Source organism: Vigna unguiculata, chromosome 1 (genome assembly GCF_004118075.2).
Source record: "Vigna unguiculata cultivar IT97K-499-35 chromosome 1, ASM411807v1, whole genome shotgun sequence".
In the NCBI taxonomy this organism is placed as follows: Eukaryota; Viridiplantae; Streptophyta; class Magnoliopsida; order Fabales; family Fabaceae; genus Vigna; species Vigna unguiculata.
Window position 1 is genome coordinate 24,533,899 of NC_040279.1, and position 24,204 is coordinate 24,558,102.

Sequence of the window (24,204 nt, forward strand, 5' to 3'; positions counted from 1 at the left end):
CAACAACAATTTATTTGTATTATTTTATTTTTATTTAGTTTAATTTGATAATAAGTTGGTTGGTACTGTTTTGATCCTAAGAAGGTATTTTTCTAATTGATTTTGGTGTGATTAAATTTTAGGATAAAATTAGTCATATGATTATTAAATAGTTTAGTTTCACGATTGGTTGGTTGTTGTGGTGTAGTGGTTATCACGTTAGTCTTACACACTAAAGGTCCCCAGTTCGATCCTGGGCAGCAATAAGGATTAATATGACAATTTTAACATTTTTATGAATGAAGAGTAAGGAAGGAAACAAAGAGTGTGATAGTTATGGAATGCATGTCATTATATAATATGATATCAAAGTAAAACATAAGCATAACATGCAGGATTTTAATCAATTATCAGAATAATTTAATCAGTGTTCACCATATGTCTTTAGTAGATTTTTATCAAAGTAGTATGAAATTGCCCCTAATTGAAGACAACTTCCTTGCATGCACTTGATTTGATATGCATTTCCATTTTATTTAAAGTGTTAAAAGATAACATGTATGCAACAACACAATTTGTATTTCTAAAACCATTTTTGGTAGTAAAAGATTAATTTTTATGTCCTAAGAAACATATAAAAAGATGCTTTACTCATATCATTATTGAAGCGGTGAATAATTCAAACTTATCTTTACTTGTATAGCCTAACAAGAATATCACATTGAACATTAGACTTTTTATAAACCCTACAAAAACAAGTAAAATACATCTAGGTACCCATTTTTTGGTTGGGTCCTTTCATGTTAGTAATATAGATGTTGTTTTTAGGCAACAAATTTTTTTTCCACTTGGAACACCAACATTTTTTAAATAATAAGAATTTGATGTACAACACTTCTTTAAACAATAGAAGCAAGATACAAAAGTTATAGTGAATATTTTTTAGGTTGAAAGGAGAATTCTTTGAAATATTTTTTTTTTTGTGAAAAGGAATATCAATATCCATCCATTATACACTTAAGAAGGATATCCAAGTTGGATTTTCCCATTGTAAACTTTGTAAAAGTTTTCTCAAGAAATTCAACTCTGTTTTTCAAGTTCTTGCAGTCTTTATAATCAAAAATTCCAACTTACAAGGTTAAATTACAATTACAAGAGGACTTTTTATGAATGATGTCCAAATTTTACAAATCAAAATTCAAATTCTTATTTTCCCCTTCTAATTGATTCAATCTATTTTCCAACTCTTTATAATTCATCTTAAGCTTTTTGTTTAAACAATTAAGTTCATTTGCTTCTTTTGTAATTCTTCAAATGTATCTAGAAGCTCATCATACTTTGCTTGAATATTAGAGTTACAAGTACTTATCTTGCTTTGTTGGGACTCCACATCAATCATGAAGCATGTATTGATATCTTTATTGTTGTTGTTGCTTTTTGAATTGTTACGGTCAGGTTCTTTAATGCCCTCTTGAGCTTTTTCCATGGTTTCCCTCATTTCTTTTGCATTCTCGCATGTAGAAACTTTGTAGAATTCCTCCATGGTGAGTGTTGAGGAGATGATGTATCTAGCTCTAGCATTATACCGCACTTTCTTGTTCTCATCCTCAATCCAAAAGTTGAAGTCTTTTTCAACCTGCACATTATGGTATGCATAGGAATATATAGCCCATTTATCACATCATCCCAAACTCCATTGTAAATAGATTCTAAAAAGATTTCCATTCTTATTTTCCAGAAAGAATAGTTTTCTCCAACAAACAACTTTCTTATTCTCATCCTCAGTCCAAAATTTTATGTCTTTTTCAACCTACACATTGTCAATGGTATGCATAGGAATATATGGTCCATTTATCACAAAATCCCAAACTCCCTTGTAAATAGATTCTAAAAAGATTTTCATTCATATTTTCCAGAAAGGATAGTTTTCAACAGCAAACAGTGATGGTCTATTAATTAAAGCCCCTTCAAAAAGCATTTATGAAACGTTGGCCATGGTCAGGATCTTTTAATTGATTATATTGCAATTAACCAGCTCTGGTGCCAATTGTTAAAATAGATCCAGCCAATATTCACAAACCAAGAGGGGGTGAATTGGTTTTTCAAAAATTTAGTTCTTCTTTTACTTTAAAAATAGTTTTAAGAACATCTTCAATCAATTGACATGGTGTATACAACTATCAATATACTAAAAGATGATGAAAGAAAAAGCAAGAAACACCAAATTTTATACTGGTTCAATTTTAACAAATCTACATCCAGTTTCTAGCAATCTTATCTACAATTTCCATTAAAATATCAAGAGTTAGGATTACAAGATTCACTTATGTAAAACCTACACTCTAGATATACAAGAACTTGAAATACACTTCAAGAATTTCAACCAAGGTAATGCTACACACAATTACCTATACTTATCACTTACACAATGAAGGAAATACAAAAAAAACAACAACAAAAAGATATGAAACGAATACACTTGTATGATGTGCAGTTTTTACATTTCAATCCTAGGCCAAGCAAGGAAACCTTAGAACCAATTCAATATTCTTTGAATCTTGATGGAAACTTGAAAAACAGTGATTATCTCTCCAAGAACTCTCAAGTATTTCTTTCTCTCATCTTTAATTGCAAAATGTGTCTCTTCAAAATGAGAAAGAATGTTAAGTTTTTAAACAAAATATTTTCCTAACGAGATTAATCGATTATGTTATTAACCTAATCGATTAATTGTATTGCAGAATCAAAATTTGTTCTCCAAACTTAACCTAATCGATTAGATTAACAACCTAATCAATTAATATGACAATTTTAACATTTTTAGCCTTTAATACATTTGAAAATGATGTAGTTCACGACATAATTATTTAAAATTTATTATGTTGTGATTGAATTGATTTTAAGGATAATCTAGCTTGTCTCACAACATATCTAGAGACATATTCATATCATATTAAGATCTACCTATTCTAAACCATTATTTGCATATGGACATCATATTAGATCTTCTTTGACATAGTAACAACAATAGAAATCAATACCAGTATAGGGAATCATAAGAGTTACATTCAATTTCAACACAAGAGAGTTCAATTTCTCATAATGAAGAATCTGATTACAAGAACTTATAGTTGTTGTACCTCTCACATGTCTCTTACAAGGATATTAAAATAAGTGTAGAGTGTGTCTAAAGATATCCTAGAGAGAAGCTACAATTTCATTACAAGAAATAAAACATGACTCTATTTTTTTAGAATTAAAACACAACTCCAACTCTTGTTCTCGGGTTTCCTCCCATGGAGTGTTTTCTTCTAGCTTAGGCCCCTACTTTAATGGTTAAAACTAGAGATTTCCTCCTTTGAAGGCTTTCCTCCTTGGTTTAGCACCTAAATCTAGTTCCCAAGGTTTTCTTGCTATGAGGGTTTCTTTTTGTGGCTCAACACTTAACATCGTTGCTTAGTTGTGAAAGTTGAATTTGAATTTTGTCTTAACTGCATTTTAATGATCAACGAAAATTTCGGAGCTTAAGCTGGTCAGTCTTCAATTCTTGTTAAAATTGTTGCAATTCACAAAAAAAAAAACATTAGTTTCATACTTATATGATCCTCAATGCCTCATTCTATAATTTCTAAGCTAAAAATGGATGATTAACTTCAAGTTACATAAATTACATGCAATTCAAGTGTCAAAAACATATATGAAGTCATGTAAATGACATAGTTATCAACCAATAAAAAAATATGTAACTTTAACGGTAATTGCGGTGAAAAAAATACTACTCTAATTAATATAAAAAAGTAGTTATAAATTTTATAATTAAATTAATTAACCTATTGCTATATTTGGATATCATTTTATATAAGTATAATGTAAATATAGATACAAATAAAACAACAACAAAAAGGTGCAATTTTATTAGTAATATGTCCATTTTGAAATTGAAAAAAAAAATAAAAATATCAAAGTACAAGCAAAATTTGTTCAATACTAAAGATATATGTAAATAATACAAAATAAGAGAACACAAACGGAAATAATTGACACATGTCACACCCATGAATTTTTAAGAAAAAAAAAAGTTATTTCATATTTAAATAAAAAGGGAAAAAATTTAAGGGATGTGGCTCTCCCATTAACAGACACATGGCACTCTATAAAACAAGGGTGGCTCGTATACCATATGTCTCTTCTCTCTTCTCTACTCCTCTCTTTGTATACCACATGTTTCTCTTCTCTACTTTTCACCTCTCTCTTCTCTACTCTTCTTTCATACTTTTCTTTATGTATAGCATGTGTTTGTCTTATCTACTCTCTGCCTTTTGTACTCTTGTTTTCTATTTTGTGTAATTTGTATTGTTCAGTTGTGTTTAATTGTGTGAGTGCATATTTGTTTTGGCTTTCCAATTTAAAGTATTAGATCTATTGTTTCAGAACTAGATCTAATATGCGCTCTAAAACTGATCTAATATATATATTTTTTGTACTAGTGTTATCATTTATGTGTTGCTTTGGATCTACTTAAATACTAGTGTGGTATGTATATGATTATATTTAAGATTTTGTTTTAACTTATTTTCCATGTCATGAAGATATATATATATATATATATATATATATATATATATATATATATATATAATTGTTCGTGTTATTACAAGAGTTTTTTCACATGCATGGCCAAACCTTTATTAAAACAATAGGTTAATAACAATTTATGCATGATATATCTTGAAGGATTATTTCATGATAAAGATGGTAGGTATATTTGATTGGATGGGAGAAAATTTGAATGGGATAACAAAATATTATGTGTAAGAATACATATGGTAGGGTAGGGAATGTTGTATTTAGTATTCTTTAAATTTTGAATATATATATATATATATATATATATATATATATATATGACAACAATAAAATAAGTTATAAGAGATGAGAGCAAGATAAAGAAAAATTGAATATATTGAATTAGTCATATAAAAGTGTTGCATCCAATTGTTACCAATTAAGTTAATATACTAATTTGAAGTTTTAAAGATCTCTCAAGAAAACAAGAAAATTAACATGGAATCTCAGTGATTTACGAAGCAAACTAAACAAGGTTTTAATCAACTAAAACAAAGTTTTACGAAGTTGCATGACATTTTAAAAAGATATTTTAGGTTGCTAAAATCACTTAAACATGGAATCTCAGTGAGTTTAGTTAATTAAAAATATGTTTTGATTAATTAAAATATAACTAAATTCATTCTTTAAAATTAAAATGAAGATTTAATAAAATAAATTTTCTAATTCAATGAGTTTAAAAACATTTCAAATTATTAAAATGATCTTTAATCAACTAAAAATATTTTAACATTTCAAAAAGAACCCTTAACACTTAACAAATCATTTTTATCAAAATTAATCAAGACGAATGAATGAAAACCCATTTATAACACATTAAAGTCAAAATTACAACTAAAACACTAAATATACACCAAGATCAACTCAACATGCTGACTATAAAATTTATGTGATTGGAATCATCAAATTAACTCAATCAAGATGTTTAAATCTTCAATACCAATAAGACCGACCAACATATTGTTGTTGATACCAATATTTGGATAAAATCCAACATGTTGGTAAATAAGTTTTCATTGTTTATTGATGCTTTTGTTGTGTTTTATATTGTTTAAAGGACAATTGTTCCACAATATTATCCATGTTCAATGATATTGTGACTAGAATCTATGTATTTTCTCTTATGTCTTCCTTATGAAGTTGATCTAGGTTTAATGGACATTGGAAATAGATCGATCAAGGCTAAATTGTCACACAACCTTACCATCTTGATGAAATTTTATATTTGAGAAAATATAAAAGTCAACAACATAAGTTAGACGATAAGTGTCAACGTTTGGCAAGCAACTCATTTCAATTTTATAATAAGGAGTCCATAAAACATAAAATAGAAACTAAAGTTAACATAATAAATAAAGTGGATATGGATGGAATAAAATTTTTTTAATTGTGCTTGATTAACTACTTCCTTTGGTTATAATTGTCGGATGTGTAATGTAATTGATGAACCATATACTGGTGAGTGCATTTGTCTATTGTGTAAGGCAAGACCACTTATATAAGTAATTATTGAAAAAGTGACTATATAAAATGTTGTAGTTAATATAACCTTTCTACTAATGGAAAATCAAGGTCCATTAATCTTTTCACAAGTTAAATGCTTGATAGATAAAGAAATGCATGAAATTTGATCCCAAATTCATGATTGGAGAAGACTGAGTATTTCTTTTAACTTAGTCCTTGTTAAACCTAAGTATCTTTGGACCATGACCAAGACTAGATAAAATCGAGTATACTTTGGACCACAACCATACCAGACTAATTGAGTATTCTTTGAAGCGCATTCATTGCTTGCTAAGATTGGATATCATTCAGACTGCAGCCCCTCTTGGCTAAAACTAACCATTCTTAGGAACATAGTCACTCTTAGATAAGGTTGACTATTCATTGGACCACAATCATTCATAACTAAAACTAAATATTCTTTGAAACATAATCACTTCTAAGTTAGTCTAGGTATTCGTTGGACTTAAACACTCTTGACTAAAACACCTTGATTACACTAAAAGAGAGATAAAGGTTATGATATAAATGATCTTGAGTTTTTCTCACTAAAAGAGAGCTAAAGTTATAGATAAATACAATATTAAGCACATCTTCAAATTGTTATGAACATAAAAAATTTTCATTATTACAAATAGAAGGATAAGGATTGCTTAATACTACAAGAGTTTATTCCCATTCTTGTTACAAGAGTTTTATCAACCTTCATTCTCTGCAGAAATCTTCTTTATATAGAACACAAAAGAATAGAGCAATTGCAAATCTTTGGAACCTGGTGAACTAAAATGAAGTCCTTCTTCTTCAACTATAATTTGTCCACTATTAGAGCCTAGAGATACATTAAATGCTCTTAACTTAACAATAAATGCATTGGACTTCTTTGCACAACTCCTCTTATACACAACATGTCTTATCAAGCCTAAGATAGGTAGTTTCTTTCCACCTTTGAGTAAAACATAAGACTTGACACAACTAGCTGACTTCGTAACAATGACATCCCCTCTTTTCAAGAAAAATATTTTTGAGGAACGACTTTAAACATGATCTTCAAAGGATCTTGATATTGACAAAACGTTGTAAAATCTTCTTGTAAGAATGAAGCAAACATTTCCTACAAGAATGAAATAGGCATTTATAAGTGTCATGTATACCATAAAATGTTGAAGGCTTATGTCTTTAAAATGAAATATACTTATTATCTATCTAAGCAAAAGCATATCAGAAAAAGTATACACATTTTTATCTATTGAAACAAAAAGCTTATTAAATACGTTTTTATCTATTCAAGCAAAAACCTTATTAAGTGAATTGTACACACTTGCATTTGTTAAAAAAATAAGTTTACCAAATGAGATATACACACTTGCATTTCTTCAAGTAAAAGCATATTAGACAAAAAAAAATAATAATAATACACTTTTGTCTGTTAGTCTAAACATGACACGAGACATTATTCTTAGAAAACTCTGTTTTTACTTTTGTTGTTTTAGCACATAATCAAAACTAAATTAAATGGCATATTGAACTTTTTTCTAACAATTATAATATAGGAAGTTGAGGTTGGATTACTAATAGCAATTTTTATTAGTCATGTGTCCATATCTGTTGAGAGATTTTGGATCATTATTTGCATCTTGGATTTCACTGTTCTGGAAAGAATGAAGGTACAAATTTCAGTAAAAAAAAAGAAGAGGTATTTATATCAAGGAAAGGGGTTTGTTGAGAAAGTTTGGTGGAACCTACCCTACATATCACCTTCAATTTAGAAAAGAAATGGCTTGAAAGTCAAATGACCAAGTTACAATATCTGTTTAATCCTTTATGGGTATTTTTAAAATATTAATGTATATATTTTTACTATGTTATTAGTGTATATATTTAATTAATTATAATGTATTAATTAGTATTTATCCACACATGCACTTAATGAATATTCATTAATGCATCTATTTAATAAATATTAATTAATGCATCTATTTAATAAATATTAACTAATGCATCTATTTAATAAATATTATACACAAAAAACATTAATATATTTAAATAGTAGTAAAACATGTATTTAATTAATATAATTAATAAGTGATAAAGAGTTTTTACTTGTAGTATTTGTAACTATATATAAAAAGAGATATACCTTTTTTATATCTTCTTTTTGCTTTTTAATTTTACATTTTTAATTACTATTTTTTAAATTTAAATATCTACTTATAATAAAAAAATATTTTTAGTTTAATTGTTTTGGAAATAATTTTTAATTTAAATAATTACTTATTATAAAATAATTATTTACTATTTTGTCATTTTAATAAATATTTTTTAAAATTTAAATAATTAATTATAATATTATTTACACAATATTACCTTTAATATTTTTTATTTTAATATTTATTTTATCTATAACAAAATTTATAACTATACATTTTTTATTTTTTTATTTTACTTTTTATATTATTATTTTAAAATTTAAATAATTTATAAATATTTATAAAATATATAGCCGTGACAGCGTATGTGTTTATTTTATTAAAGTATATTTGGGAGTTATTTTATTGAAGTACAAAACCTTAAAAATAATGTACCACATTGAAACCATAAAAAATTAAATTAAGATCGTGAGGTTATTAATATGTAAATTGAAAATATTGGGTATCAGACTTGTGCCCACACAATAATTTCTCTAAACTCTTTGATATTTATTAAATATTTAAAACTTATTTAACTTAATAATGATAGTAATAATAATGACCAGTTTAATAATAACAATAACTAGTGAGAAAAATACGTCATGTTTCTTTGTTTTTCTTTAAGAAAATAAATGAAAAATAAGAAAGAAAATATGCAATTAGGATTGAATTTTTATTTTGATTGTATCTTGAGTGTTGAGAGAAAGATAGAGAAAATACTTGTACTTATGTAAAAATATGCAATAAAATGACCTTTTTACTAGTATTAATAATAATAATAATAATAATAATAATAAATAACAATATAATAGATTAATTACTAAAAAAATATTTTCATAATTTTGTTAATAAATGTTGAAAGTATTTCCTTACTAAAAAAATTTAAAATGATAATATACATATATATATATATATATATATATATATATATATATAAAATGGAAATATAATTTAAGCTTAAATATATTTTTATTTATAAACTTGAATATAAAATTGAAATTTATACTTATTTTAAATTTTGATGCATTTTAATATTAAATTTTGAAAAAAATAAATATTGTCCTTTTTAACTTAAATAGATTAAATTTTTGAATGTGAAATTAAAATTTATTATTATTTTAAATTTTGATATATTTTAGTTATAGTAGTGACGTTAACTTTTTTGCGCTTGTTAAAAGTTGTTTTCAATAAACATTGAAATACAAACATGATAAACGATATAAAATCTATTTGTCACATAAAATAAATTAACTTAATTAAGTTAAAATAATTTTATTTATTTATTTTTTAAAATTTAAGATTAAAATACATCAAAATTTAAGAATAAAAAATAAATTTTAATTTTGCGTCAAATTTTAAAAATTAAAAATATTTAGCATATAATTTATGAAATAAGAGTTAATAATATAAATTTAAATTTGAATAACATTCGAAATTATTTAAGTTTAAGAGTTTTACACATAAATTAATAATAATCAATATATGTATATTTTTATGTAAACAACTAAAACAGTTTTGTTCTCTTAATAAATGAATTACATTTACTCTCCTCATTTATTAATGACTGTCATAATGCATGTGGAGGTCCATTAAATGATAATTAATAATAAAATTAATTTGGTAATAGATGGTCATTATGGGGGACAACTAATTAATATAAGTGAAATAATAATTTCGAATGAAGAGAATGATAAATGAATAATAATAATAATATATAAGATTAAGGTTTAAAATATATATTTAGTTCTATTTTAGTCGTGTCAATTCAATCATGATATATATTTTTTAATTTGGTTATCTTTTTTTAACATTATTTAAATAATTAACAGTAATGAATTTTGACTATTATGTGTCATTTTGTGATTTTTTTATTTTTTTTAAAATTTTTTTAAATTCTTTTATAATTTTTGAAAAAATGTTCACTGTCACCCTGTTCACGTGTTAGAGACCCTATTTTATATTTAATTTGGTCTCTATATTCGTTATTTTTATTTTATTTTTTTAAATTGAACAATTTTATTTTTCATCAAGGCCAAATTTAATTTTTATATAAAAATTATATGTTATTTTGTTTAAAGTTTACATTTTTATTAAATATTTTTTATTAAAGGTTATAATTAGTTTAAAGTTAGAACATAAATTTCAACAATTACCAGTGATCTAAAATTTTTAGAGATTAAATCAAATTGAATATAGAATAATAATATTTTGACTACTAAATCTTGACAACTTTGTCTTACAGCATGAGATGTTTATCTTATAAGTTGTTTTGGAATATTGAGAATGAGAAAATGAAAAATGAAAAATCACTTAAAAAATGACATCTAAAATTATAAAAGAAAGTTGTCAAAAATTAGTAGTCAAAAAATCATTTTTCTTAAATATACAATATTGTTTCTGACATGTGATATTAGGTTGGTTTGACAAGTAGATATTTTTTCAAAAATTATAATTTTTTTAAATTAAAAAATCACAAAGTGGTATACCATCACAGATTATTACCATTAATTTTATTTAAATAACCGAATTAAAAAAATTATAACATGGTAAAAAATATTAAAACTAAATTAACACAGATAAAAATAAATAGTGACCAAATTATATTTTAACAAGATTAAAAAACAAGGAAAAGAGTGGTAGAAAAGAAGAGAAAATAAAATTGAAAGAAGAGTAAATATAATTTAATGTAATTTAATTTGGGTAGGGTGGTCCGAATGACAGAGGACCTTGAATGGCGCGTCCTGAGTGAGAGTGAGAAAGAGAGGGAAAGGAAAGGAAGGAGGAAGTCTCTCTTATTATGTGTGTCCACATTCATTCATTGCCATTGCTTTCTTCCAACCCCTTCAACCCAGCAACACACTATAAAACCCCATTCACCATCTCATGCAATAACCCACACCACACCCCAAATTCCCCTCAGATTCAGACACCCAATCTCTCTTTTTTTTTCTGGTACTCACTCACTCTCATTCTCCTCTTTCATCTTTTTATTTTCTTGTTTTTTTTACAAAACAAATTTCTCTCTAAATTCTTTCGATCATTTCTCTCCTTGATGGCCCAGAGAAGAGAAGTGGGTGGAATTTTCGGTGTTTCTGAGGAAAGGGTGGGTAGGTTAGAGGAGCATGCAATTCAAAATGTTTTTTTTAGACAAGGGATTGGAGTTTGTGCCCCATGCCAACAATGCCTTCAATTTTTTCTTAAGAAAGGGACTGATGGGTGTTGTGCTGGGTCCTCCATATTCGTTGCCTTTCTCATCTAATCAATCATCAAGTTTGTTGCTTGCAGAATTGGCATGCATGAATCATGTGATTATAAAATAAAGTAGAGGGGCTACATCTAGTTAATTTTATGAATCTTTTTCTGGGACACACTTTTTCCTTTCCTGATTTTTATGTTATGTGGTTTCAGTATTCGCCGGTTTTATTAATTATTAATTTGTCAAAAAGCCTGATTATTTTTCATAAGATTTTCTCTTTCAATCGTTTATTTATTCATTTTCTTGTAATTTGAATTTGAAAGCCTAATTTGATTTTAAAAAACTGACTTGTAAGCTGAAGAGGGGAAAGTTGTTCTCTTCCAACAACAATCGCTTGGATAAGTTGTGATATTATGAAGAGATTTGAACACATTTCTCCGTTTGAAACATAAGAGTGGGTTTTGGATCATATTTTTAGGATTTGGATAGAGCGATAAAATAGTACCTTTTATATCATATGAGGACCCACCATAATTGGCTATACCAGGTCAAGGGGTCACTTGTTGTATTTAAATTTAAAATGGTGTCTTTCCCTTTTCAATAGAATCGTGCCCTGACACTCAAGAATAGGAGAGTATCCAAATCCATATTAGAAGGTCTCATGACTCATCCTAGACTTTATGGAAACCTTTCCTATGTACAATGTATGTAGACGCTATTTATGTCAAACAGGTCATACTTCTTTACTGACAATAATAAGTGGAAGTGAGTGATGAGATCACCATTCCACTGTCTGAAATTGATGCATGTTGTCGTGCTTTCAGTCCTGTGCCATGTACTGTACTGCTGCTGTAATGCTTGTCCTGATGAAGCACTTACCAAGTTTCTTGAATACTTGTATTACTATCATGCACTTCTATTCTAAGGCCCTCTCTACTTATGTTATATGATCCTTCAGTAATCTGTGAAATGAAACTGATAGCTTAATATTGATCCGTGGATAAGACTAGGGAACTTGTTTGCAATGGCAACTCTGAGCAATTCAACAAATATCTTTTGGCAAGATTGTCAGATAGGAAGGGCTGAAAGGCAGAAGCTACTTAACCAAAAGGGATGTGTTGTTTGGATTACTGGACTCAGCGGATCAGGTTCATGCTGTTAATTTTATTGGTTTAGTGCTGACATTTTAAAACCTTTTCCAGATATTCAGTTCTTTTTTGGCATGAAAAAAATCATATTATTTCTCCTTGTGATGCTTTTTGCTTTTCGTTGTGTTTTTATTGCTCTTTGAATTTAGGTTTTCTCTTTAACTTGTCCTTATCGGCAGGTAAGTATTATCTGTCACATTGCATGGTAATTACCAAATAAGCTTTCAAGTCCATATTCTGTTTTCATTTTTAATGCATGTATCTGTTTTACCAAAGAACATACCCACTTCAATCAACTATTCCCTTCACGACATGAAATAAATTGTCTACTTAATTTAATCTCGTGTTTATTAGTTCAACCAGTTGAACTGGTTGTATCCATCAAAGCATATGTGCCGGTGCTTGATATTTCTAAGTAGCTATCATTGACAATTTATGGCTGCCATAGAAGATAGGATATTGAAGGTGTGTATATATATTATCGGCACATGTTAGTTGTTAATATGCTAGCTTTTGTTAGCGGAGCATTCAAACCCATGACATATCACTCTCTTCCATTCACTTTTACCACCAAACCAACTTTATATCTCCATTGAAGGTATATATTATTTGAATTGTTTTAACATATTCATGTTATAGAATAAATTAGTTAATTAAGTATCAAATACTCGTGCATGCCATGTATATTTTCTGAATACCACTGGGAGAAGTGAATTGTGACCTTTTGGACCAGGAAAATTTTAGACAAACTACAAAGATTGAAAGAAACCTTTAATACATAAGTTCTTTACTTTTTTTATTCTTGTAATAATCCTCTTCCCTGATGGAAATGACTACAATGTGCAGATTGTATACTGTTTATCACCAAAATTTCCCATCTATTCCATCTCATACCTTTCTAATCACATTTAAGATATGCTGTATTCCATTTCTCTTGACTCATTCCTAAATTATAAGTGTGTAGGGTACCGGTAAATAATGTATAGTCTTTGAAATTCCTGAATAAGTGTCTGTAGTGTGCTGTTGACATATTGTATTAATTATTTTCTCAAACTGTTTAGGAAAAAGCACATTGGCATGTTCCCTAAGCAGAGAACTGTATTCAAGGGGAAAGTTATCTTATGTCCTTGATGGAGATAACCTTCGGCATGGACTAAACAAAGATCTTGGTTTTAAAGCTGAAGAACGCACTGAAAACATTCGCAGAACTGGTGAGCTTGCTTCTGTAAACTAATGCTTTAAGTAAACAGAGTAACGGAAATAGTCAGTTTAATATTTTAATTATTTGGTTATGTACCAAAGGTAGATATTGGAGTGATATTGGTAGTCTATACCAGCATGATAAATATTACATTTTTGTTATCCCTTTGAGCAATTGATTAGTAACTGTTCATGTCCTTTTTCTATGAAAAAATGTATAGTTGAACATTGAATCAAAAGGATGGAAGGTCTTATATGATCTTGTGCTTTATAATGGCTTTTTGGTGCCCTGTTTTTCTGATGTTGAAATATGGTAACAAATATCTGTTTACTAAAGTAAATGTTTCAGTAATGTAGGTGGTGTTTGCAACCAGAAGTAGGGATAAAATTGTTCATATAAAGTGGAAGCCTATTACCAGACATATTACCATGACATGCCCAGAACTAGTGTGTATGTGTGTGTCTATATATATATGAAACTATGATGTTTACATATTACATATCTGATTTAATGATCTTCATATGTCATTTGCTTAGTGAACGGTACTTTGATTGTAGTATTTATGTTAAGTCTAGATGCTTTATTTGAATCTCTGATCCATATTTCTCTACCAACTTTGTTTTACTAATCAGAAAGTTATTTAATTCAGGAGAAGTGGCAAAACTCTTTGCTGATGCTGGTTTGATATGTGTTGCCAGTCTCATATCTCCTTACCGAAGAGATCGAGACACTTGCCGATCCATGTTACCTGATGCGAATTTTATTGAGGCAAGGCACCATTAAGCAATTCTTATCTTTTTATTAGTTGTTCTACACGATATTTAATAGAGGAATGTATTGGCAGGTTTTCATGAACATGCCCCTAGAATTGTGTGAGTCACGAGACCCGAAAGGCCTCTATAAGCTTGCTCGCGCGGGCAAAATCAAAGGTGTGTTTCACTCGCAAAGGCTTTGTCCTACCTTTCTAATATGAGTAAACTGAAGTGAGACATAGCAAGAAAGAAAATAAAAGAAGCCCAAAATTAAGCCTGTTCTGCATTTTTAACTTGGTTATATTCAATTCAATAATTATTTCAAGGAAGCATTGAACCCCATGCTTTTTTCCTTTACCTGTACAAGATGCTAGAGTCATCACTAGTTTGGCTCATAGATCTTTGTGGTTGAGTGTTTTAGGTTGAGCATATTCAGCTGTTGGCCAAGTTATAGTTTATTAAGGGTAGTTTGTCTGGGTAGCTTTGAGATTTCTCACATTAATATTGAAAAAATATTGCAAACAATTGAACTTTAATTAGTTTGATACTACAATAGGATTTCATGTTTAACTGTTCTGACTACGACATATGGATTCATTCATTGAATTCAGATGAATACTAATGATTTTTTCTCAAACTTTTTGTAATGCAATGAACTTATTTTCCTGGAGAGTGGAAATCATTGTCTTTATGATAAAAATTATTTAAGAAAATTAAATTTGGGAGTGGTTAAAATGGATTTGCTAGGGTGCCTTCTGAAACATCAGTAGTGAGATGATGACTAGTGTGAAAGTACCTGGTGTTTCATTAGTGACTATGACAGTTGGCAATGTTTTTGGACTAATCCTTGGATTCAGATCTGTAATGTAACTCAGATGAAGAAAGTGATTAAATCAAAGCATCTACCTGTCTTGTATACAGTGAGGAATAACTAAACTAATACCTAATTAACTATGTCTCTTAACAGGCTAAGAGAAGATTTTCATAAACTCTCAAGTTAACCACCCTGGATTCAGTTTACCGGGGCTGACATTCATCTGAATATTATAATTAAACTGCTGAATTACAATATTAAATGTGATTGCAAAGTTCAAGGCCTAATAAATAATGTTGCCAGAATTCAGCATTGTATCTGAATTATCCTAACACTTGCTTGAATTCTACTACATGGTATTTATGAACTAACTGAAATTGCACAGGTTTTACCGGCATTGATGACCCATATGAGCCACCCTTGAATTGCGAGGTACATGTTCCTGAAGCTTCAAAAGCTATTTACACGTATCTTTTGCTTTGTGCAGTGTGTTACATGCTGTAGCTTACACTATTATATATCCTTTTCCAGATTGAGATAAAGCAAGATGGTGGCCTTTGTCCAACACCTACTGTGATGGCTGGACAAGTAGTTACTTACTTGGAGAAGGAAGGTTTTCTTGAACATTAGGGGTTTGAAAAATGTGATTATCTCTAATGATGATGTTTCTTCTGTAATGAAGATGGTGAGAAATCCTAGGAAGTGCATGTAGGAGAGCAGTGAGAGGGAAAATGGACATGTAAAGTTCATCAATTATAAAAGAATAAATAAATAGCGAATAATTGTTGCAAAGGCAGTGAGACATCTGTTTTACGTCAAAAAAAATGTTTTACTTTATTTAAGCTTAAAACAAATACCAATTAAATTTTTTTTATTTAGACTGTCAATCTCTATATTTTCAATTTAAATGAGTAAAGTGCAATGATTAATGAGATAATACTATACAAAGTAATAAAATTCAAGTGTTAAAATTCATATTGAAGGACAACATTTTTATATTTACTTTTGGAAAGAATTAGTTTTTAAAATTAAAGGCTTAAATATCTTTTTGGTCCTTATTTTCGTAGTGTTTGTTGCGGATGGTCCTCTAGAATATTTAAAATGGTCTTCATTTTTATCGAATGTTTAAAATGGTCCTCATTTTCGTAATTTGTGTTTTATTTGGTCATTTTCTGTAACGTCGTTTAAATCATTAACGGAGCATTATACAGGTGGCACGGTTTGTATTAGGATGTGTTACTTGTACTGTACAAGTGTGGTAATTAGGTATTTGGGAATAAATAAGTGAGTTAGGGTTTTGGTAAGAAATATTTGGGTAGTTGGTGAGTTTTGGCAATCTTGTTCCTCCATTCCCAATTGGTGTTGCTGCAATCTTCTAGGTTTTCTAGATTGTGTTTGCTCGTGGGTTTTCTGGGTTGTGTTTGCTCGTGGGTTATGGTTTTCGTAATTCTATTTTGGGGTTTGTTTGTCTTTCGATTGTTGTGATGTTTTGCATGGTTTCTAAATTACTTCCATGATTTTGTGTAGTTTGTGTCTGTAGGTGGGGTTCAGTGGAGTATTATTTTAGTTGGTTTGTTTGTCGGTTGTCGGTGTTGGTGTAATGGTCCCCATTATTTTATTTGTAATTGATTGTAGCAGTGGTCCCCCATTGCGTTAAAGTAGGCTTAATAATACATCTTTTTATATGTTTAATTTACTTTAGGGCAATGAGTGATGATAGGTTCGATGTTGTTGTCCACCACGGTGGTGAAGTAAAGGCCTATGAAGAGGCTGTTGAAGTAGAGATTGGGGATGTCAGTGGTTTGAATAGTGATTTGAAGTGGAAGGTGATATTGAAGTGGAAACTATGTTCGAAAGTGATGATTCTAGCAAAGGTAAATTTGAAAATAAAGCATGTCATTGTGGATGAAGTGGAGAGTCAAGCAGCACCACTACCAACACCAGAAGAACCATCTCAGCAGTTTAGGATGAGATTACAGATTAGGAGGAGGCCATGATAGTAGCTACAAACGTCTTAGTTATTTTTTGGAATTTCTTATGTATAATTCATTATTGATGTACTGCATTTTGACTTTCCTTAAACTTCGTTCAATTTCACTTTTGCCAAACATTGATGTAGTGCATTTTGATGAGGATGAATTAATGTTATGAATTTAACTTCTTTCAGACTTAGATCAATTTAATTTTTTCCAAACTTAGATCAATATCATTTACTTTAATGCTCAAATTAAGATGTCATTTTGAACATGTTGGGACTAATATCAACATAATCAAACTAATTCATTTCTTCATTTAACAATAATACAAAACATATTGGACTTTAAAAGATTACACACAATAACAGTATGAATAATACAATAACAACACAAGTGAACCCTATTACTAATTGCAGTCTCTTCTCAGCAACCTTCAATGACTTCTCCAAATCATTAATCTGTCTTATTTGTGTCATGATGATGACATCATTTTCATCAACACCATCATTTGAAAAAGTTGCAGCCCACATTATTAGAACCACCACTCTGTAAATCAATAAACCAAAAATTAAAACCAATTTATTATTAACACAAAAATAAAAACAGGTTGTACCCAAAATTTTCTACCAATATTCTTTGGAGTTCTTGTCATCCTCAAAGTTGTCATCTCTCCGCAGCTACAAATCGGGATTAATCCATTTCTCGTTGAACCACCAACAGTGCATGAAGTGATACAACACGGTTGCCTCCAACGATTACAACCAGAGGTAAAGGAAGAAGATTGGGACCGTAACATACCTATATAATGGGATTGCAGGAAGAAGAAGATTGCAGCAACACCAATTGGGAATGGAGAAACAAGATTGTCAAAACTCACCAATTGCCCAAACACTCCTTACCAAAACCCTAGCTCACTTATTTATCCTCAAATATCTAATTACCACACCTGTATAGTACACGTAATACACCTTAATTCAAACCGTGCCACCTGTACAATGCTCCGTTAATGATTCAAACGACGTTACAAGAAAATGACCAAATAAAACACGAATTGCAAACATGAGGACCATTTTAAACATTCTATCAAAATGAGGACCATTCGCAATAAACACTACGAAAATGAGGACAAAAAAATATTTAAGCCAAAATTAAACATACAAAAGTAAATTTGCATGTATTATAGATTTTTTTAGTTTAAATTCTAATGAAACCAACTGATTGTATAAATTATTTGATTTTAATTATTTATACAAATCATCGTAGTTTACAAACAAATGTTAAAGGTAAGTTGTTAAAAAAAAATTTAACATTTATCTTTATCATTTGACTAAAGAAAATATGTATAAAGAAAACATTAAAAATATTAATTAAAGCATTAATATTTAAAAGTCATAATGACCACATGTGTTTTTTATTCATCAAAAATATTAATAAGTGAAATATCGGCTCATGCATCTTTCAGAAGACTCATATTAAGTACGTCATGCTAAAGATTAAAATACATCTGATTCAATCAAATACATAGATTTACTAGTGAACTCACAAATCATGAAATAAGGATAAGTTTATTACAATCGAAGTTGCACATGTACACATATCAAGATGTGTGAAAACTTCTCTCTAAGTTTCTTAGCCTACTTAGCACCCGATATATTAGTCTATGCAACTTAGACCATTAGTGAAACTATGAGGTCTCTGTTACATCATATGTATGAGTACTTAGTTGACAACTCAAACAATGGTTTACACATCATCCTATATGCATAACAAACAAGTTTCATCAATCTCAACAAGCATTGAAATACAATATAACTTGTTTAAATAAAAATCACAAATTAATCAAATATAAAAATTTATGTTCATTTTGCATGTATATAAACATACATATTCAATGAATTAAAGAGATGGAAAGAAAAAAAAAGAAAAGAAAAGAAATTAGCTTGAGAAAAATATACTAATTTGAAAACAAACAAGGTAAAAACTGGATTGAGTTGTATTACTATTTTTGTTTGAGATTTGACTTTCTATTTTATTTTTGTTTGAGCGAAAAATCTCCATTTAAGTAAAAAATGTCAAAATATTGATCTTAACAACAAAATAAACTAATTTTCAAATATACTTTTAAAATCATTTCAATAGTACTTAATGGAGAAACAAATATATTAAGCTTGACTTTATGTTTATGGAGACATAGTTCTTATGGTGGTTAAGGTGTAAATTTTTTTTTTACAAAATTGTATGATTGTAAAAGAAATTTTTTTAAAAAAAATATTTTCTTTATACGATTTTACATGTAAATTAAAATCATCTCAAATTATTGTATGCTATTTTTATAAATAAGTTGATAAAGAAAAACAATACATTAAAATGTTATTTGAGAGCATGATATTTTATCAATTATAAATAATACTTCATAGGGTGTTTGAGTTTAAGGGTAGACACTTGTGTCTTCATATACATACATGTGAATTTCACAAAGTTTTTATTCCACTAGAGTGTTTAGATGGTTAGATTCTTTTTACCACCCTAAAATAAGTTTTGTTAATCCATGAATATATTATTATTATTATTATTATTATTAAATATTTGTCTTGTTAAAAAAATAAAGAAAGATAAATAAATACTAATGTATACAAATAAACAATAACAAAGTCAAACAATCATAAGTTTAACCACTAAATAATTACCAGGCAAGTAAACAAGATTAGATTATATGGATCTCATCACTCATAAAATGTTTATACGCAATTCATTTATGTGCTACTCTTGAAATGTTACGAACTCTTTTTTTTTCTAAATTTTGTCTTTAATTATGAAGAAGAACTCTCCATTAATCTATCAAGAAATTATTTTTAAAGTGAAAGATGTAATAAATACAATATTAACTCAAGAGATCAAATAAAAAAAAATCTTCCAAGACAAACAAAAAAACACCATATTAATAAATAAGGCTAAACCAAAAAAAGTAAAAAGATGTGAGACAAAACTATAAATGTAGAAAACAGATAACAAAAAGTTTAAAAACCTGAAAATTGCAAATAAAGAATCTATAGCTACCACAAGAGTTTTCTAAAACATAAAAAGTAAAAACAAGTGAAAAAAACAAATTAGAAGACATGAATCAAAACTACTTAGATGAATGAAATTAATTTTAAAAAAATATTTTTTACCAAAAATTAAAAGACAAAAACACTTTAAATGCTACCGAAACAATTTAAAAAAAAATAAGGAAAAAAAATATATCAAATCATAAATAGAGTAAGATCCTTTATACAACTACGCATGATACTTTTTGATATACTACCTATTATTCCACAATCATCATTAATCATACACTTTAAGATTTCTACTAAAAAAAATTAATTAAGTCTCGATATTTTAATTATTATTTTTTTACATTTTTAGATATTTAATATTATTTTTTTTGTAGGTTTTTCTATTATTTTATATTTTCTTACGTTATTTTTTTTAATTTTTAGATATTTAATACTATATTTTTCTGTTAATTTAAACTTTTTATATTTAATTATATTTAACTTTTTAACAACATTAAAATATAATTATTTTATTTTTTAATTAGTTTTTAATTTTTATTTGTAAATATTAAATATAATATTTTAAATACAAATGTATAAGATTTATAAGTATTTTTGTCTTTTAGAAGAAAAATTACACTTAGGTAAGATTTTATTTAATATTATATTTATCTATATATATTTTTTTAGGTGAGATTTTATTTAATATTATATTTATTTATATATTTTTATAAGATCTGACTGGTTAGCTTTATCCGAAAATAAATTCTTTTGCTTATTTCGTCATCGCTCATCACATTCCAAAAAAGCGCGTCAGACACAAAGAAAAGCAAAATGAAAGTGGAAAGGTCCCAAACGTCCATCTAACAAGCACGGCCTTGGCCTCGAATAGAGTTTGATTTTGATTGCGTAACAAACACGGATCAGGGTGAAGAAGAAGACGAAGGAACAAAGTAAAGTGACTCCGAAAGGAGCAGAAAACGACGACGTAGATCGAGGATGGTGCTGAACAGCAACGTGGTGGCGAGAGTGGCGCACACATCAGCGCATTTTTTCCAATTCATAGCTTGCAATCCCGAGAGGCTTAGCAGCGACGTCGTTTTGCACCTCCTCTTCTGTCTCCCTTTCCAATACCTCTTCCGTTCTCTCTTTTCCTACCTTGGCTATCGTCATCCACATTCCGATTGAGAATATCCTCTCTGTATGTATATATATTTTATATTAATTGTTTATTAATATTCTATTTCTGTTTATCCTCATGTCTGTTTTAGGTTTTTGTTTTAACTCATTTTACTTAATGCCGTTTCTGTCTGATTAATTTTGTAAATTGGATATTGAAGCAAGGTGAAATGAATTAGTCTGTTTTACTTTTTATATTGAATTTGTTTGGTACGAATAATGATGAGCTAAGATTTTGAGTTTGAATTTTATAGATAGAAAAGTTCTGATTCAAAAGAAAAACTTTGTCAAACTATCCTGCACTGATTAACCATCAACTTTGTGGATTAGTACTTTCTATCCATGGTGAAAAAAAGTACTAATTTATTACTGTTGTTGTGGACTCTTTGTTTTTGTTTAATGATTGTACAAAAGAACATTTAGGTAATGGCTGCAAAGTTGAAGGGTAATGTACTTAGTGTAGAAAAGAAAATTCTCTTTTAAGTTTTTTTAATTTTGGGTGAGTCAAAATTGAGTATTGAAGTAGGGTTTTGGTTTTTGTTTTCTTTTAAAATTATGTACCATGAGAAAATAGATGTGGAAATTCTTTTCTTCTCTTCAGAGCTCTCCATGATTTTCCTTTATTCAGATTCTATGCAACTGTACTTCAGCTCTTTACCACTGTGTTCCCATCTTGAGACACACAAATCAGTTGGTTGGGTACTCAATACTCATGGGTGAGGCAGGGAAGGTAAAGGGTAATAAGTTTGAATTCTGATGCTTATACTTTTATTATTTCATCATTTTTTTAACACTGTGTTATTAAGAAGTGAGAATGTACAAATGACATGCAATGGTTTTATTAGATTTTGTTTGTCCTTCTTGTTAGAGAACACTGTAGGTTTCTGAGAGGAGAAGGAGAAAAACTAGATTGCAGGGCTTATTGCCTCTTTTCTTTCTCACTAGAGAATCCAAATTCCACTGGAAATATTGTATGACGATTATAATGAAGTGATAATGAGCTACACTAAGCAATTTATAAATGAAGATTATAATGAAGTGATAATGAACTATAATAACTTTCTTGTAGGGTATGTTTGGCTTCCCATGAACCACACCATGCATGTTCTGTGGTATTCGAGCCATAGCTTGTTGCAAGTGATGAAAGCTGTATCCTTCCCGCCTCCCATGCTACCCAATTCTAAGTATTTGTTTCGAAAGAAAAAGTTAAAAGTGAGAGGTGAAAATAAAAAGAGTAAATTATTTGAATAAAAGGAAAGATAATTGAGAGAGGAGAAAATAATGAAAAAAAAGTATAAATAATTGAGAGTGGTTTGAAAGAATAAAGTATAGATTATAATAAGGGTGGGCAAAAATCCAATTTTTATGATGCAATTCATTTTTTCTATGATTCAATCTATTTAATATCCATTCTATTAAAAATCCAATCCATTTAAAATCTATTTTATTGGATCTGGATATCAATCTAATCTACATTTTATATATTTTATGGATTTGATACTTATTCTCTAAATCTAGATTTTCAAAATGGATAATCCAAAATATCCAATTCAAATTTTCACTTTATATTTTTTGTTAGGTTAGGCTAAAGGTTGAGACGGACTAACCCAAATTTAGTCGTATTTGATTGAGTTGGCGTGACCTTGTAAAAAATTTGGCCGAATTAGGACAAATTCTGTCAAGTCGGTCCCGATCGAGATTTGACCCAGTTGGTCCTGGACAAAATTTGGAAGTATTCGGCCAAATCTGTCAAATTCTTTGGTGTCAGCACTATGGACACAAATTTGGATCCACAACCATTATTTGGATCCAAAATGGATGTGGATTAGATTTTCGATAGGGTTGACACCATAGAATGTGACAGATTTTTTGTCGAGGCCAACGAGGTCAAATTTCAGCATGGGATGAACTTGGATGACTTTTGAACGAATTTTGGTCGAGGATGACGTGACCAAATTTAGGCTAAGGTCGACTCAACAAAATTTCAGTCGAGATTGACTTGACTGGATTCGATTGAATTTCGGCTAAGGCCGATTTTGCCTAATACGATCAAATTTTGGCCAGAGCCGACTTGGCTAAATATGGCCACATTTGAGTTAAGTCCTGAACTAAATTTGATCGAGTTGGTCCTAGCCTGAATTTGGTCGTATTCGACAGAGTCGATCGCGACCGAAATTTGGTCATATTTAGGCGAGTCAGTCCTAACCTAAATTTGGCCAAATTTAGTCGAGTTGGTCAGGACCAAAATTTGGTCAAGTCGGCTATTGTCCAAATTTAGTTGTATTCGGTCGACTAAGTCAAATGTGGTAATATTTGTCCAAGTCGGCTCTGGTCAAAATTTGGTTGTACTAGGCAAAATCAGCCCTGGTCGAAATTTAGTCGAATCCAGTCAAGTCGATCTCGACTGAAATTTTGTCAAGTCGACTTTGACCCAAATTTGGTCACGTCGTTTTCAACCGAAATCTGTTCGAAAGTCATCCAAGTTCATCCCATGCTCGTTGGCTCCGACAAAAAATCTGTCAAATTCTATGGTATCAGTCCTATGGACACAAGTTTTAAAAAATTTAATTTGAATTTATTTTATGAAAAATTGATTTTGGATTTTGAAC

The 24,204-nt window shown here is 28.9% G+C and overlaps 1 protein-coding gene, 1 long non-coding RNA gene and 1 other non-coding gene across 4 annotated transcripts; all 3 read left to right on the top strand.

Moving 5' to 3' along the window:
* Window positions 1-172: 172 nt before the first annotated feature.
* TRNAV-UAC lies at window positions 173-245 on the top strand. Its single transcript has one exon. It is a non-coding gene; the product is annotated as a tRNA-Val (tRNA).
* A 10,756-nt stretch (window positions 246-11,001) lies between these two features.
* LOC114184370 (adenylyl-sulfate kinase 3) lies at window positions 11,002-16,197 on the top strand. Of its 2 annotated transcripts, none has more exons than XM_028071749.1 (7): window positions 11,002-11,246; window positions 12,496-12,638; window positions 13,700-13,849; window positions 14,489-14,607; window positions 14,684-14,768; window positions 15,791-15,837; window positions 15,937-16,197. In XM_028071749.1, exons 2-7 carry the CDS (start codon window positions 12,515-12,517, stop codon window positions 16,033-16,035), a joined length of 624 nt encoding a protein of 207 aa, XP_027927550.1. In that variant the 5' UTR covers window positions 11,002-11,246; window positions 12,496-12,514; the 3' UTR covers window positions 16,036-16,197. The 2 variants fall into 2 exon arrangements, with proteins under 2 accessions (XP_027927550.1, XP_027927506.1); XM_028071705.1 differs by lacking the exon at window positions 11,002-11,246 and adding an exon at window positions 12,104-12,387.
* Window positions 16,198-21,205: 5,008 nt separating this feature from the next.
* LOC114177881 lies at window positions 21,206-22,647 on the top strand. The gene is made up of 2 exons (XR_003603235.1): window positions 21,206-21,617; window positions 22,224-22,647. It is a non-coding gene; the product is annotated as an uncharacterized LOC114177881 (long non-coding RNA).
* The last annotated feature ends 1,557 nt before the right edge of the window (window positions 22,648-24,204 follow it).